Here is a 13,406-nt window from a genome sequence, read left to right as displayed (position 1 = left end):
AAGAGGCCATTTAATGCCCCCTCTTCGGGCGAAACTTCCATTTGCCCCTCTGAGCCCAGCTTGGCAGCTCAGACCCTGTGCTGCCCTCCTGGCCTTCCCCTCAGGTGTGCCTGGGGCAGAGGCAGGGTCCCTTGTGCAGACCACGACCTTGGGATCAGGGTGGGGGGTGGATTTTGGAGGGGTGGAAGATATCTTGAAACAGAAGCACACTGCTGAGCCGGAGGTGGGGGGTGTCCCAGGACTCCGTAGATGCCCCCACTGCCCCACTGTAGCGCTTTGATGCCCCCATCAGGCCTTCTTCCACATTGCCCTGAAGATAGCCCCCTCCCCACCAGTACGCCATGCATCACAATCGTGTGCCTTTGCAAACCCCAGCAGAAATGTGCCCCCCATGCCATGTACTAGCCCCAGCATATGCCCCTTGCCAGGTGCCTGCCTCCTATCAGCTCCTTTCATTGTGGCCTCTAAGGTGTTCTTTTCCTGTGCTGCAATTGGCTCACGCCCCAGGGGGTAGGGGGGTGGGCGCACAGGTGAGTGGAGGTCGTGGGGAGCCCCCCCCTCCGCAGCTCAGGCTGGGGGCAGGGCAGCGTTCTTTCCACCGGGCAGAGCATAGGTGCTGACAGTCATGGTCACTTGCACCGCACACCACGGGGTGGAAAGGACAACACACCCCTCGATGGTGCGGTGCGGTGCGGATGCGGATGACCCTGGGGCATAGGGCTCCCAGAGGGCCGTTAGCCCTGAGCGGGCCGAGCGCAAAGTCAGGTGTGCGCGTGCGCGGAGGCGAAAAGGCGGGAAGCCGTCGTGCGACAGGCGCCTGTGCACACGACGGTTGGGTCGCTTGGGCGGAACCGCGCCAGGCGTTGAGAGAGGAGTGAGGACCACTGTCCCCGCGGGCAGGTGAGGGGAAGCCGGGAACAGCGGTGAAGGAGCAGCGGAGGCAAAAGGAGAGGCTTGGAACAGTGCCGCCCCGTGGACCCTGAGGCCCGGCCCCTTGGGTGTCCTTGCTCCCCCTTCCCCAGCGCCGGGTCGGCCGGGCTCCCTCCCGCCGGGACGCGGCCGGACTCGTGGCGACCACCCAAAAGTGGCCCCGCGTGGCGGCGTCGAGGGCCGGCCGGGTTCGCGTTCGGAGGCCCTCGCCATTTGCCGCGGCCAAGGGCGCCGCCAGAAGGGGCTCAAATGGCGGCGTTTTGGCCTGTAAGCTGCTTGGGTCCCCGGGCGGGCGCTCCGGGTGGGGCTGTGGGCCGCCTTTGCCTAGGTTTCCCCCTCTCGTGCCCATCGGGACACCCCGACGGGGGGAAAAGGCGCGCGAGGGCTTTGGAATGAACGCGATGTGGATAATGCCTGTTACTCTTTGGTTGCGCGGGAGGACTTTTGGGGTTAAATGCCCCCGAATCCGACGGCAACTTTGGGTCCTCAGTCTGGAGAGGGGGGGTCCCGCCTCTGCGCCTCGTTGCGCGCGCATCGCCGTCTCTGGACCCCAGGCCTCCGAAGAGCCTCCTCATTTCTCGCCAGGCCGCCTCTTTTGGGGGGAACGAGGGAGGGGAAATTTACCAGGGGAGATTTTTGTTTGTTTCGAGGGCTGGCTGGGTTTGGGGGCGTTTGGCCTCCAGCAAGCACGAGGAAGAAATGTGACTAAGTGGCAGAAAATGTGCTTTCCCTTCCCCTCTCCTCTGCCTTCAGGCCGCGGGAGTTGCGCAGGCTCCAAAACCTTTAAAAAACATTTTCCCCCAGATCCCCTCCGATCAACACTGCCTTTTCTCTCCCGGCTGACTCCTGGAATCGGGGTGCTAAGCCCCTTTCCCGCGCTGCTGCCAGCCATTTTGCAGCGCTACCTGGGCAGGCCCTGGGGGCGGGGGTGGTTGTGGAAAGGATGGAAAAGTGGGAAAAGAACGTGTGCGCGCGCGGAGTGGGCCCGACGTAACCTGTTGGAGGAGGCTGGTGTCCGGATGCAGGCACCCAGCGGCCCCTCCTCCGGAGCTCCAAGCAGCACCCTGGCATTCAGAGAAATTGCCCCGGGGGCCTCCCAGCCGGGCCGCGGAAACCAGTCATTAACCCGACTTCTTATCGCCCAAATTACTTAAATACGCTTTGGTGGTGTTAGGTCCTTTTCCTTTTCCATGTGCAGATGACTCAGCCTCCTCCAGCTGCGCCTGGGGAGGTGACCCCGGCAGCGGCTGACCCCGCACGCTGAACCCAGAGGCGGCCCATCCCAGCAGCACCCCACCCCCACCCCCGACACCTCGGGGCCCCCAGGCTCCGGGATCACACTTGGCTCCCCCTCCCCACCTGCACCTTATATTTCAGGTCATTTTTTTCCCCTCTTTTTTTTTTAATATATATTTTTAATTTTAAAGGAGTTTTATTACTTTTTTTTTTTTTTAAGCGTGAGACAGACAGAGGCTGATGGAAACGGGCTGTTAAGAAAGAAAAATACATGCCGGTGGCACTCTGTGGAGCTGGCGAGCCTCGTCTGCCTCACGACTGAGCTTTTTGGTCGCCAGTTCCCTCGGAGAACCGGGCTTGGGGGCACCTGGGAGCTCCACTGCTGCTCAAAAGGCGCTATAGAAATGCAAGGAATTATTATGATTTTAATAAAATTGTGTCTCATTTAGGAGCGCGCTTCTGCGCTGCCTCTGTCGTCGGAGCCCGGGTTTGCCGCGGCAAAGTCTGTAATCAGAGAAAAATACCAGCTTTGTTGAGGGTTAGAATGTATCATTGGCTAATGTGTGTGGTTTTTTTTTTTAAATAATGCTAAGCATTGGAATAATTAAAGAGTGAGAAATAACTCGTCTCTTCTCTCCCCTCGTCATTGTCTTATTTAAGGGTGAAAAGCGTGCTTTTAGGCAGAGCTGGTTAGTTTTAATGCGGGCTTTTTTTTTTTTTTTTTTTTCTCGCCCGCCTTTCCCTCCGCTCCGGTCTGATTCGCAAATCCCCAAACTGGCACAAGCCGGGAAACTTGCGGCAGCCGTTCTTCTCCCGGAGTTGGAGCCTCGCTTTCCTTTTTTCCCCTCTTTCAGAGACAACCCTCTCCTCTTCCCTCCCCCGCCTCTGGGCCCTGACCCACTGCCTGGTTTGCGCTAGAGCGATTTAAAAAAGAAAGAAAGGAAGAAAGGAGCCGGGCTCTGGTACCCCTGTGCCAGCCGAGGGCGCGTTTCCCAGGCGGCGGGCTGGTGGGAAAGTCAAACCGGGTGGGGGGTGTGGGGTCTCAGAGGCAGAGTCTTGGTGCCCACCCTGCCCTCCACCACCACCCCCCGCCCTGCCCCGCCAAAGAATCAAGTATTTCTAAAGATCCGCAGGATTAGAGAGCTCAGATCCCTTGTCATATTTTAAATTCAGCCGAACAGTTCTTTCTTCTCGGCCCCATATGCAATAGGAAGTGAAAATTCGGTCCTTGAGCCTGACTTGGCAGCCCGGAGGAGCCGTGGTAGGGGAGAGAGCTGCCCGCTTGGGCCGGGCCTGGCGTCCAGCCCCAGGACAGTGCCACCACCCACGGGGCCTAGATTGGAGGCAGGGGAGCAGGGGACGGGGCCAGCGGTGGGCACGGCCTGGGGAGATGTGGGAATAGAGGAAAGGGCTCTTCATCAGGGCTGCAGAGGTCTGCTTCAGGCTGGTGGGGTGCTCAGTGGCTGTCCTGGCTTCTTCCCCCAGTTGTGGGGTTAATGGGCTCAAAAGGAAAAGGGGTTTGTGTAGTGCTTGGGGGAAGTTACAGTTCCCTGTGACTAAGGAAAGGGAAAAGCGGGCATGAAATGGGGGTAGAGACTCATGCCCAACAGGCACCACAGGCAGTGCCTTCGAGTTGCGAAGGAGTTCTTTATTTGCTTCAGGTGTTTTTCATTAAATGTGTTTCTCCTTTATTTTCCTTGTTATTTGGTGCTTAGACTTTTCAGCGATCCCTTGCATTTGTCTTTTTACATAAGCAGAACCCCCCCCCCACCCCTTGGAGAGATATTGTGGGAGGTACTTTGCCTTCAGTGCTTTCTCTTTCCTGCTTTTTTTAAAATTTAATTTTAAAATTATAAAGTAAATTTAGTGCGAGTGAAAGTGAGGGGGGGAGCCAGCTGGGGCTGGAGCCAGGGAAGGGGAGGCAGATGTAGGAGGCTTGGGCCTCCCTTCCCGAGGCAGCTCTGCCCCAGGACCCCCTCACCCCTCTCCCTGCTAGACTCTTGGGGACAGGAATGAGGGCAGCCTGCCTGGGGAGGTGCTCATTTACCCTTCAGGAATCTGGCTCCGCAGAGCCACTTTCCCCCCGTTTCCCCACACGCCCGAGCCCTCCACCCCAGTCTCTGCCTTCGGGTAGGGTGAACCGAGGGTCTCTTCCTCCCCTTGGTCACCATGGCTGTTTGGCTTTCAGTTTGGTGGGCCCTGTTTGTCCACCACACACACGCCCTGCTGGCTGCTAACCCCCCGCTGCACAGTCGGCTGCCCTGTTGATGGGATCAGAGCTGGGCAGGCACAGAGAGAGCGAGGGACAGACAGGCGAAACCCCTTTGGAGCAGCGAGGATTGAGGATTCGAGGGGCTTCTTTTCCCCACGCTCTTTTTTGCGGTCACATGAGTAGTGCATGGTGCTCTGTTAACACACATGTACACATCAGTACTCGCATTTGACGCTACTGGGGGAGCAGGAGCCGTTTCTACGGCACATGCACCATGAGAACTCCATAGCTTAACTGCTAAAGGCCTGCTCAGCGGCACTGCAAATGTCCCCCTTCTCAATCTGGGTGGCGTGACACCGGTGTGTCCACTTTGTGAAGGTGTATCGCACACCAGACTTACACTTCAGTTAAAAAGTTGTTTTTTTTTTTTTAAAAAAAAAAAGCCTCAAAAGAAAAGGCATTACCTCACAAAATAATAAGAATAATAATTATTATCATTGTAATAAATGATGATTTAAATAAGAATGTCCTCCAGCCTGCCTTGCTCCGGTCTCCCGCTAAGGACCGGTGGGAGGGCTTGTAAAAATTAGTGAGCTGATAAAAAAGCGCCCAGGCGTGTGGCCCACGAGGCTTCCAGACCCATCCACGTGTGTGTGGAGTGCCAGGAAACTGCCTGCAGACGCAGGTCTAGCTGTAGGATTCTCACATCTCGGGACCAAAGGATGAAAAGTGGTTAAGGAAGAAGTTACTTGCCAATTACATTTTGCTGTCAACATCTGGAAAGCAAAATTGCAGCTGTTCGCGCTGCCCCCGATTACCACCTCTCCTTTTTTTCTGTACACTTACATTTTTGTACGCGTGCCATCCATATTTCGGTTTTCTGCTCTGCTAAAACATCCTCACGGCTCTGTTCAAATTGAGTTGCTTTGGGGCTTGGGCTTTAAATATATACACATGTATCTTCTGGTCTGACAGTATGATTTTTTTTTTGAGCAATTTATTTGAACAGGCTGGCAATCAATTGATAATCCCTTCCCTTTTCTCTCCCCTTCTCGGCCTTCCCAGGACTGTTTAGGCCAGAAGCTTTCAGTGAGGACGCTCTGGGCTGCCTTCGCCTCTGCTCCTCTGGGCAGGTACTACAGCTTCGCCCTCCACGGCCCTTCTGCGGTGTTTTTGTTTTCCCTTCACCCCCCAAAAATATTTGAACCAAAAAGCCTCTTTTTTTTTTCCTCCACCCACAGCAAACTGAAAGGGCTAGTGAACCGTGATTCAACAGAGCGAGGGCGCCTCTTTTCTTCCTTAGCATTAATTAACTCAAGTTCGTTAGGACGTTGGGTCTGTCGCCCACAGTTTTCTCTTGTGTGTGCTGAATCGGGTCATAGAGGGAGACTTCCCGTGCAAACAGTTTGTGTTGGAGCGAGAGGACACAGAGGGGGAGAGAGGGTGAGAAAGAAAGGGAGCCGGAGAGGGATGGATTGTGGCCGAGGGGTGGTCAGGTCCTGAGTTCCCGGCACCCCTGTGCCAGCCTCCGCAGGGGCTAGACACCAGGGGAATGAGGATTCTCGGGTTTTCTTGGCAGTGAGCCTGATAATAAAATAGTTGGGGGCGGGGAGGAGAAAGACATTTTGAGGGGTTGAAAAAATGTCTTCCTTCCAACTCCTAAAATTGTACATTTTGGGGAAGCCGCTTGCCCAGACAGGGCTGGCCCAGCCACCCTGAGCCCTCGAGCAGTGAAAATCCCAGGCTGTTCCTATTCTGGCCACCCTGCTCTCTGCCCCGGCTCTGGGCACTGCCTGTTGCTGCAGCGATGGCAAGAAATAGGCTCTCTCTGTGGGCCAAGGGTGTGAGGGGTGCAGAGCAGTCCCAGGGCGCCGGGGGTTTGCAGAAACTCTCCTCTTGCCCTGGCCCTTCCATCCTGTGGCAGGGAGAACACACCAGGTGAAGTGCAGGGGTGTCACGAGGGATCCCCAGTAGAGCTCTAGCGGAGGGCCCCCCCCCCCCCCCCCCCCCCGGGCAGGCCGCAGGGGGTACGTCAGAAGTGCGGGGTGGCCGGGGAGGGGAGGGAGAGGGACGTCTCCCCTGGAGGAGCCACAAGGTCGGGAGTTACAGCTGGCCTCGGGTGAATTTTCAATCTTTTGCCATTTGCTCGGCCTTCTCTCTTGGCCTCTGGGTATTTTGACAGCGGCCCGGCCCAGACCTCAGCTTCCAGCTGGTTTCCCCTTCTCCGTGCCTTTCGGCAGGTTTTCAGTTCCCGGAGAAAGTTGTGAAGCTGGCTTGTGGGGGTTCTTCCTTCTTCTGGGGGGGGTGGGAGGTTGACCATCATGGAGTGATACTTTCCAGTCACACTCAGTGGGGGAGACTCAAGCTCTGCACTGCCCTTGTTGCCCCTGGAGGCCGGTGACCGTCCTCTGCCCTGTGTGCTCTGCGGATCCGAAGGATCCCCACGCAGCCCTCCAGCTGGAGGACTGGGCTCTGGCCTTGCCGGCTTTTACTTCTCTTCGGTGACACAAGGAAGTTCGAAGCTAAATAATGAATTAAAGACTAGAGTTTTTGTTTTTCTATTCTCTGTAGAGGATGGAAGTACATTTCCAGATGCACTGGAGAGAATAGGTGGTCCCCCCAATACCTCTGTGCCTCCCCTATTTTATGTGGTGCCAGGAGGGTGGGTGAGGGGAGATGGGCCTGGAGCAGGGGAGTGTTGGGAGCCAGAACGAGGCTGCCTGTTGGCCCGATCCCAGGCCACTGCTCCCGGTTTGTAGACAGGAGGAGAAAAAGAAGGGAAAGGGAGGCGGTTTTATAGGAGAGGAATGTGTGGCCTGGTTCTGATGCAGGCCGCGTCCTAGACCCAGCGTGGGGGTGCGGGCCGATTCCATTCAGCCAGTGCGAGGACGCTAGAAAAACCGTGTGGGCCTGCCTTTCCTGAGCAGAGGAAAACAGGCCCAAGTCAGCCAAAAACCCGCTTTGTCCAAATTCTCTGAGCCTCCTCGCAATGTGCATTTTCTGGTTTCCATGCTTGGCATTTCCAGATTCTTGGATGATTTTACTCTGGCTGCAGAGCCCCTTCCCGCCTCCCCCCGCCCCCCCCCCAGAGGGGAGGCCCCACCTACCTCTAGGATAAGCAGCCTGGCCCCTTCTCTCTGCTTCCTACAGCTTTCTTTCCATCTCTGCCCCAGAGTTCGGGACCCCGCCTTTCTTTGCGCCTTCCTGTGTCCCTTCTTTGGTGGGACAGGATGGGAGATGTTGGGGATGCAAAGTGGACCTCTTTTGGTTCGGCCCAAGGATGAATTATAAAATCCCAGGATTTGGGCAGACTAATCAGGGCACTGTTTGTGGCTTTTTAAAATTTCCTGCTTCCTTTTTCACCCAGGCTGCAGATACACAGTAGTAAAGTGCATACCGAAATATCTGGTTATTCCTATGTAGGCCTTGGATTTCGTCAGTTATTTGCACTTACTGTGAATAGTTATCTAAATTAGCATGGAGAATATGTGTGTGTGTATGTGTGTGTGTGTGTGTGTGTGTGTGTATGTATGTAATTAGCATGTGTCCAGGGTCTGAGAGAATAAATTTGGGTCTTAAAGCAAGCAGGGTATGGACAGACAGGATTTTTTTTTAACGATAAAGCAACATTCAAACAGCAGCCCTGTCCTTAAAGGTGTAACTTCTTACATTTCTCAATGTTTCCCTATTGTCAGGTATGGGCCGCTTTCGAAACCTGTCCCGGGCTAGGAAAATTATTTTGTTTCCTTGAAGATTTTTGGACTCTGAGTGAGTCTCTATATGAATTTTCCTGTTTTCCCATAAATAATTCACAAGGCTTCATTTGTTCTGTGGAGTTAGAAAACCACACATTTTACTTTCTTGCGATAGAAGTGGTCATCCTCCTCGGATGGATTTTCTTTTTTGCCCCTGACCCAGAGCCCTTGTCTTTTGTCCTTGCTCATGGTTTGTGTTTGTTTTTGTTTTTGTTTCTTTTTTCTTTTTTCCCCCCCTTCTTTCTTTTCGGCCCTGACCTCTCTCCTCCCATCTTTGTCTTTCTCTCTTTGCAGTATTGGGCCCAGCTTGGCTTTCTCTCTCCAGGTTGGGCCTTCTTCTCTCTCTCTTTCTCCCTCTTTCTTTGCCTCTTTATTCCTGTGGTCTAATCAGTCTGTTTCTTTTGGAGGCACATTTTTCCTAGTGATGGCTGAAACTGGCATGGGTATTTCAGAAATGTTTCAGTGAAAACTGTTGCTTTAAAAAAAAAAAAAAAGTCAAATTCTATATGCTTGACCATAGTAAGAGAGGCCCTTCTCTTGCAAAGGCAGAAAAATTCCTTTCTATAAACCAAAAGCTCATGTTGAGTTTTACAGTCTTATCTCTGGCTTCTCCATTTTTCTTTTACGCAGAGAACATAACCTCCCCCCCCTTTCCTTTTATCCCTCTCTCTTGTCTTTAGGTGTTTTTTTTTTGTTTTTTTTTTTTTTGCTTTCTGCTCTTACCAGCACCGCTGGCTCCCTCTCCCCCTCCCTGGTTTTTTCTGTCATTCTCTTCCCCCCTCCCCTCTGTGGCTCAGAGGCCTGCCTGGCCCCCCTGCTCCCTCCATCCCCTTAACCCTTGCACTTGTGGGTGACTCAGCCCTAGAGAAGCCCAGAATTGTCTGAGGGGTTTTTGTCTCCACTCTGTGTGCGAGGTGCAGAGCCTCCGAGCTCTCAGCCCAGGCGGGAGGGGAGAAGGCAAGGAGGCCGAGTCTGGGACAGGTAATCTCCCAACGGAGCCTCCACTCTCTTAACAAAAGGGGGACAGTCCCCTTTTGTCTGGGGCTCCTGAGGGGCGTGTCCAGGGCCCAGAGCCACCACCAGTGGCATGCAGGGGGAGGAGGCTGCAGTGGTAGGGGCACACCAAGTGTTTCCAGTGGAACCTGAGTGATTTTTCACTCTGTGTGCCCACAGGAGAGAGAGAGAGACAGACAGACAGACCTTCTCCCCTCCCTTGCCAAGAGTTAGGAATACCCTGGCCCGCTCTGCCAGTAAACTCTCCCTCACACCCCAGACAGCGGCCCATGTGGGAACAGGGTGAGGGGAGAGCACACCCTGGGAATCCACTGTGCCCACCTTCAAGGTTACAGCAACTGGCAGGAGACGGACAATTGACGATTGTTCCCCTTCCGTGTTACTCCCCTGGGAAGGGCCTGCTGCTCCTCCAGTGAAGGGATCATGGAGCGGGCGGGCGTGTGGATCCCTGAGGTGCTACTGAGACACCCCACTGGCCCTCCTAGGGCTCTTCTGTGTCCAGTCTCTCTGCCACTCCGTCGACCTTTGACCCCTCCCTTTATCCAGGAGTGAATCATGGATCTTGTCCGATTTCCTTAACTTCCACATGGATCCTTCCACCGTCCACCTCCCCACCACCTACCCAGCTGTACCACCGGATTCGGACTCGGAATCAACCCATGTTCAGCGCAGCTCTTCCACTCGACACTGGTCTGTGTGACGGAATATGCCAGAATGCTCCAGGAGGCTCAATAGTGGTCATATTCTGTTCGGTGTCTGATATTTAGTATAGATCAAAATACCAGAAAAACACCCATGTGCCAAATATAAACTCACTTGTAGTTTTTCCCATCCCACCTTGACTTTGGAAAGATTGCTTCTCTCAAGGTGGAGAGGCAGCGTTTGGTGTCTTATGTCACTCAGTTAACATCTTTGGCTAATTGGACTGAAGCTGGTTATTAACATGATGTTAATTATTGAACGCTGCCCTGAGAGGCCTGTCGGCAATGACACCTGCCTCCTGCGCACTCACCTCTGTTCCTCTTGGGGTCAGCTTCGAGCTCGCTTGAGACCCGTTCAGGACCCGGACGGAGGCGGGGGAGGGGGTCCCAGGTGCTGGCCGGCACCTTTCTCATTGTCCGGGTTCAGTGCCAGCCCAGGGCTGCATGTTTTGTTTTGGCACATCCCCCAGGCGCTCTTCCGGGAGCCTTTCTGCCAGCATAAAGGCCACTGAGCACAGGGTTTCAGCTGGGGAAGAAAGGGGCACGGGTGAGCAGTGACCTTTTTCCCTGATGCCAGCTGAGGGCTGAGCCTCGCCTGTGGAGAGGGGGGCTGCAGGGACCGTTCTGAGTGGACCGGTCTGTCTGCATCTGTCCATGTCCTCCTCTGCTCTTGGGTTCACGACCGCTCCCTCCTCACAGCCTCTCCAGGGCCTCGGGCAAGCTGCTCAGTGTCCCTAGTAGACAGCCCCATGGAGATGGCGCTCCTGGCCCCTACTCTCCCGTGCCCACCTTCCTGCCTGGCTTGGAAGGGGCGGTGGGGTGGGGGTGGGGCTCTCCTCTGTAATTTGGTTTCCCCAGAGTTGCCCTGCTTTTCCTGCTAGAGCCCTTTCCTTTCCCTTGTTTCCTTGCTTAGCTTTTCCCCTTTCCTGTGGGTTTCTCTCTGTGTGCCCTCGCGCCTTGCCCCCTACGGGCCGACCCTTTAGTCTGAACTGAATTGGGGGACGGGAGTGTCATCCCTGCCCCAGCCAGGAAACCCTAAGCACGGATCGAGTGGACGCGGCCAAGCTGGAGAGGCGTCTGGGGGTTGAGGGGAGGCATCATCGTAAGACTGGGCGACTGTTCGGAAGTAGTGTCCATCTTCCTGCCTTTGTCACTTCTCCCTGGGATTGGCTGTTGTGTTTGTGGCTGCATGTAGTGCTTGTCAGCGGAGTGCTGTGACAGGAGGCTATTTTAATAAACTGTTGCAGTTTCCCGAGCCGAGCTGCATTGCGTTGGCATCCCTCGTCACCGCTAATGGAGCGTGCGTGGCTGGGTGTGGGCTGAGGGAGGCGGTCGAGCTCGCTGGGGGCCTGGGGGGGGGAGTGCGCCTCGTCTGGGAGTGCTCCCCGCCCGGCAGGCGGCGGCGGAGGCAGCAGCAGCGGCCAGGCCCGGGGAGGAAGGGGTGGCCGCACCCTGGGCGCCAGGTCCCTGCCCTGGAAGTGCTGCTGGCATGGACACTTTCCGAGCTCTCTTTCTTCTTTTTCTATTCATAGCACCGCAGGCTCGCGGGTATGGCCAGGGAGGAAAACTTCCACTCGCCCCTGTGCGCTCCATAAATAAAAAAAGAAATAGACCCAGAAAGAGTGTGTGAGGGCCTGAGAGAAAGAGACTGAAACCAAAACACAGAGAAGGCGCAGCTGCTCTCCCCAAGGCCTTCTGGGGCGCCCGCCCGAGCCAGGCCTTTATTTATTTCTTTTTCTGGCTTAAAAAAAAGAAAAAAAAAAATCAGTGTCTTCCTCAATCCTAGTCCCCCCAGCCGTACCCCCCCCCCCCCGAATTTGCTGGCTGGCTGCTGCCAAATGGACCCGAGTGGGAGCCTGGAATGAAAAATTCATAACTGCTGGACTTTGCTTGTTCATTAGACGTGAACTTGTCGATTGGGCAAATTGTTTTTGGTCTCCAACTGCCGGGGGCTCTCCCCACCCTCCCGGCTCGCCCGGTTCCCTCCTCCCCTTGGACACAGCCATTGGCTGCTCGAGAATGTCTCATTGCCAAATAGGTGGATCCTTCTCTCTCTCTCCCTCTCTCCCTCTCTCCCTCTCTCTCTTCCTTCCCCCCCTTTTTACTGGCTTTGGCACAGGCAAATGGATGGGGATTGAGCATGAAAGGGGAGAGAGAGGGAGTTTGAGAGAGAAAAGCAAAAAAAAAAAAAAAATCCAAAACGCAACCAGTTCCCTCTCTCTCTCTCTCTCTCTCTCTCTCTCTCTCTCTCTCTCTCTCTCGCACACACACACACACAGAGCACCATCCCATCCACGTCCTCCCTCGCTCTCTCCCTCTTTCTCTTCTTTCCTCCCTCCCTCCCTTACTCCCTCTCTCTCTCTTTTGCACGCGTCTGCCAGCGACGGTCTGCAGCCGGTCCGAACTCGTCCTCTTCCCCGGGAATCTGCGAGCTCCCCCTTTGCCTGTGATCAGGCTCAGAGGCGGAGGGAGGCGGCAGAAGTTTACACCCCTGTGCCGCTGCCAAAGCCGAAAGCCTTTTTCTTCAGCTGCCGCTTTCCCCCTCCTGGTTTTTGTTTTTGTTTTGTTTTGCACGGGGGTGGGGGGGGTGGGGGGGTGGGGGGTGGGGTAGGGTGTGCTGTGTGTTGGGGATGGTGATTGGGAGGTAGGTTTTGATTTTTAAATTTTGCATATTTTCCTTCTCTCTCTTTTTTCTTAAACTGAAAGAGGATGCACAGGAGGCGAAATTGAACATTTTTTTGTTGGCTTTTGTTTACCTGGCGTGTGTGGCAACCGGCTCGCTCCCTCTCTCTGCTTGCTATCCCTGACCTTTCTTTCTTTTTGCTCCTTTTCAAAAAAAAATATTAATTTCCCCCTTCTGTGCAATGGAGCGTGGAGGGGGGAGGAGGGGGAAGGGTTTGAGAATCCACCCAAGCCCGGCCCCTATTCCCCAGAACACCAATAATAACCCCCTTTAAAACATTTACCTTCCTCCCCTGCTCCTCCCCCTCCCCCCTCCCCCCACCCGCCCCCAACTCACAACTCTGTTGAGTCCAGAAGCTCAGAATCGGGCGTTGGGCTTTGCCGGGTGCTTCAGATCAATGGTAATTATTTAATTTTTTCCAGTTTTATTTTTGTAAACAGAAATCAATTATTATTTAAACTTCAAACAAGCAAACAAGCAAAAAAAAAAAAAACCAAAAAAAAAAAAGAAAAACCAAAAAGCGAGAGCCCAGCCCTCTGTCACCTGACTGAGTGGGAAAGAGGGTGAAGGGGTCAGTGGGGAAGGGGCTGCAGGACGCCCCACGAGGCTTTTAACCCTAATGTGGCCGAGCCCACCACCTTATTTGTGCTAACAAGAAGTGTTTTGTTCCTTATTACTGTGATTAACATTAGTATCGGTGTTGGTAACAAAGCTGAAATCACATATTTAGGGTTTAGATCTGATTTAAAAAAAAAAAAAAAAGGCTGGGGTGGGTGTTCCAATTGGAGCAGGAGGAAAGAGACTGAAAACAGCGTGGGGAGGGGACAGCCGAATCCGGTTCCTCGCTGGCTCCTGGATGTCATGTTCTCTCTTTT

General features: G+C 54.4%; 1 protein-coding gene across 5 annotated transcripts in view; it reads left to right on the top strand.

The window, feature by feature from the left end:
• The window catches only part of NFIX (nuclear factor I X), a 94,833-nt gene that overhangs the window by 13,865 nt on the left and 67,562 nt on the right, over positions 1–13,406 (top strand). For 3 of the 5 annotated variants that reach the window (XM_039252263.1, XM_039252261.1, XM_039252260.1), the window contains exon 1: positions 12,888–12,931. The exons of 1 other annotated variant lie outside the window; for it this stretch is intronic. In XM_039252263.1, coding sequence (XP_039108194.1) covers positions 12,929–12,931 — 3 coding nt within the window. In that variant the 5' untranslated portion in view covers positions 12,888–12,928. Of the gene's footprint in view, positions 1–873; positions 901–12,887; positions 12,932–13,406 lie in introns of those variants that run through there. One more of the 5 variants, XM_039252264.1, reaches the window with a different exon arrangement.

Source organism: Hyaena hyaena, unplaced genomic scaffold (assembly GCF_003009895.1).
Source record: "Hyaena hyaena isolate Hyena2069 unplaced genomic scaffold, ASM300989v1 scaffold_414, whole genome shotgun sequence".
Taxonomy (NCBI): domain Eukaryota; kingdom Metazoa; phylum Chordata; class Mammalia; order Carnivora; family Hyaenidae; genus Hyaena; species Hyaena hyaena.
This window is presented reverse-complemented; position numbering and strand designations above follow the sequence as displayed.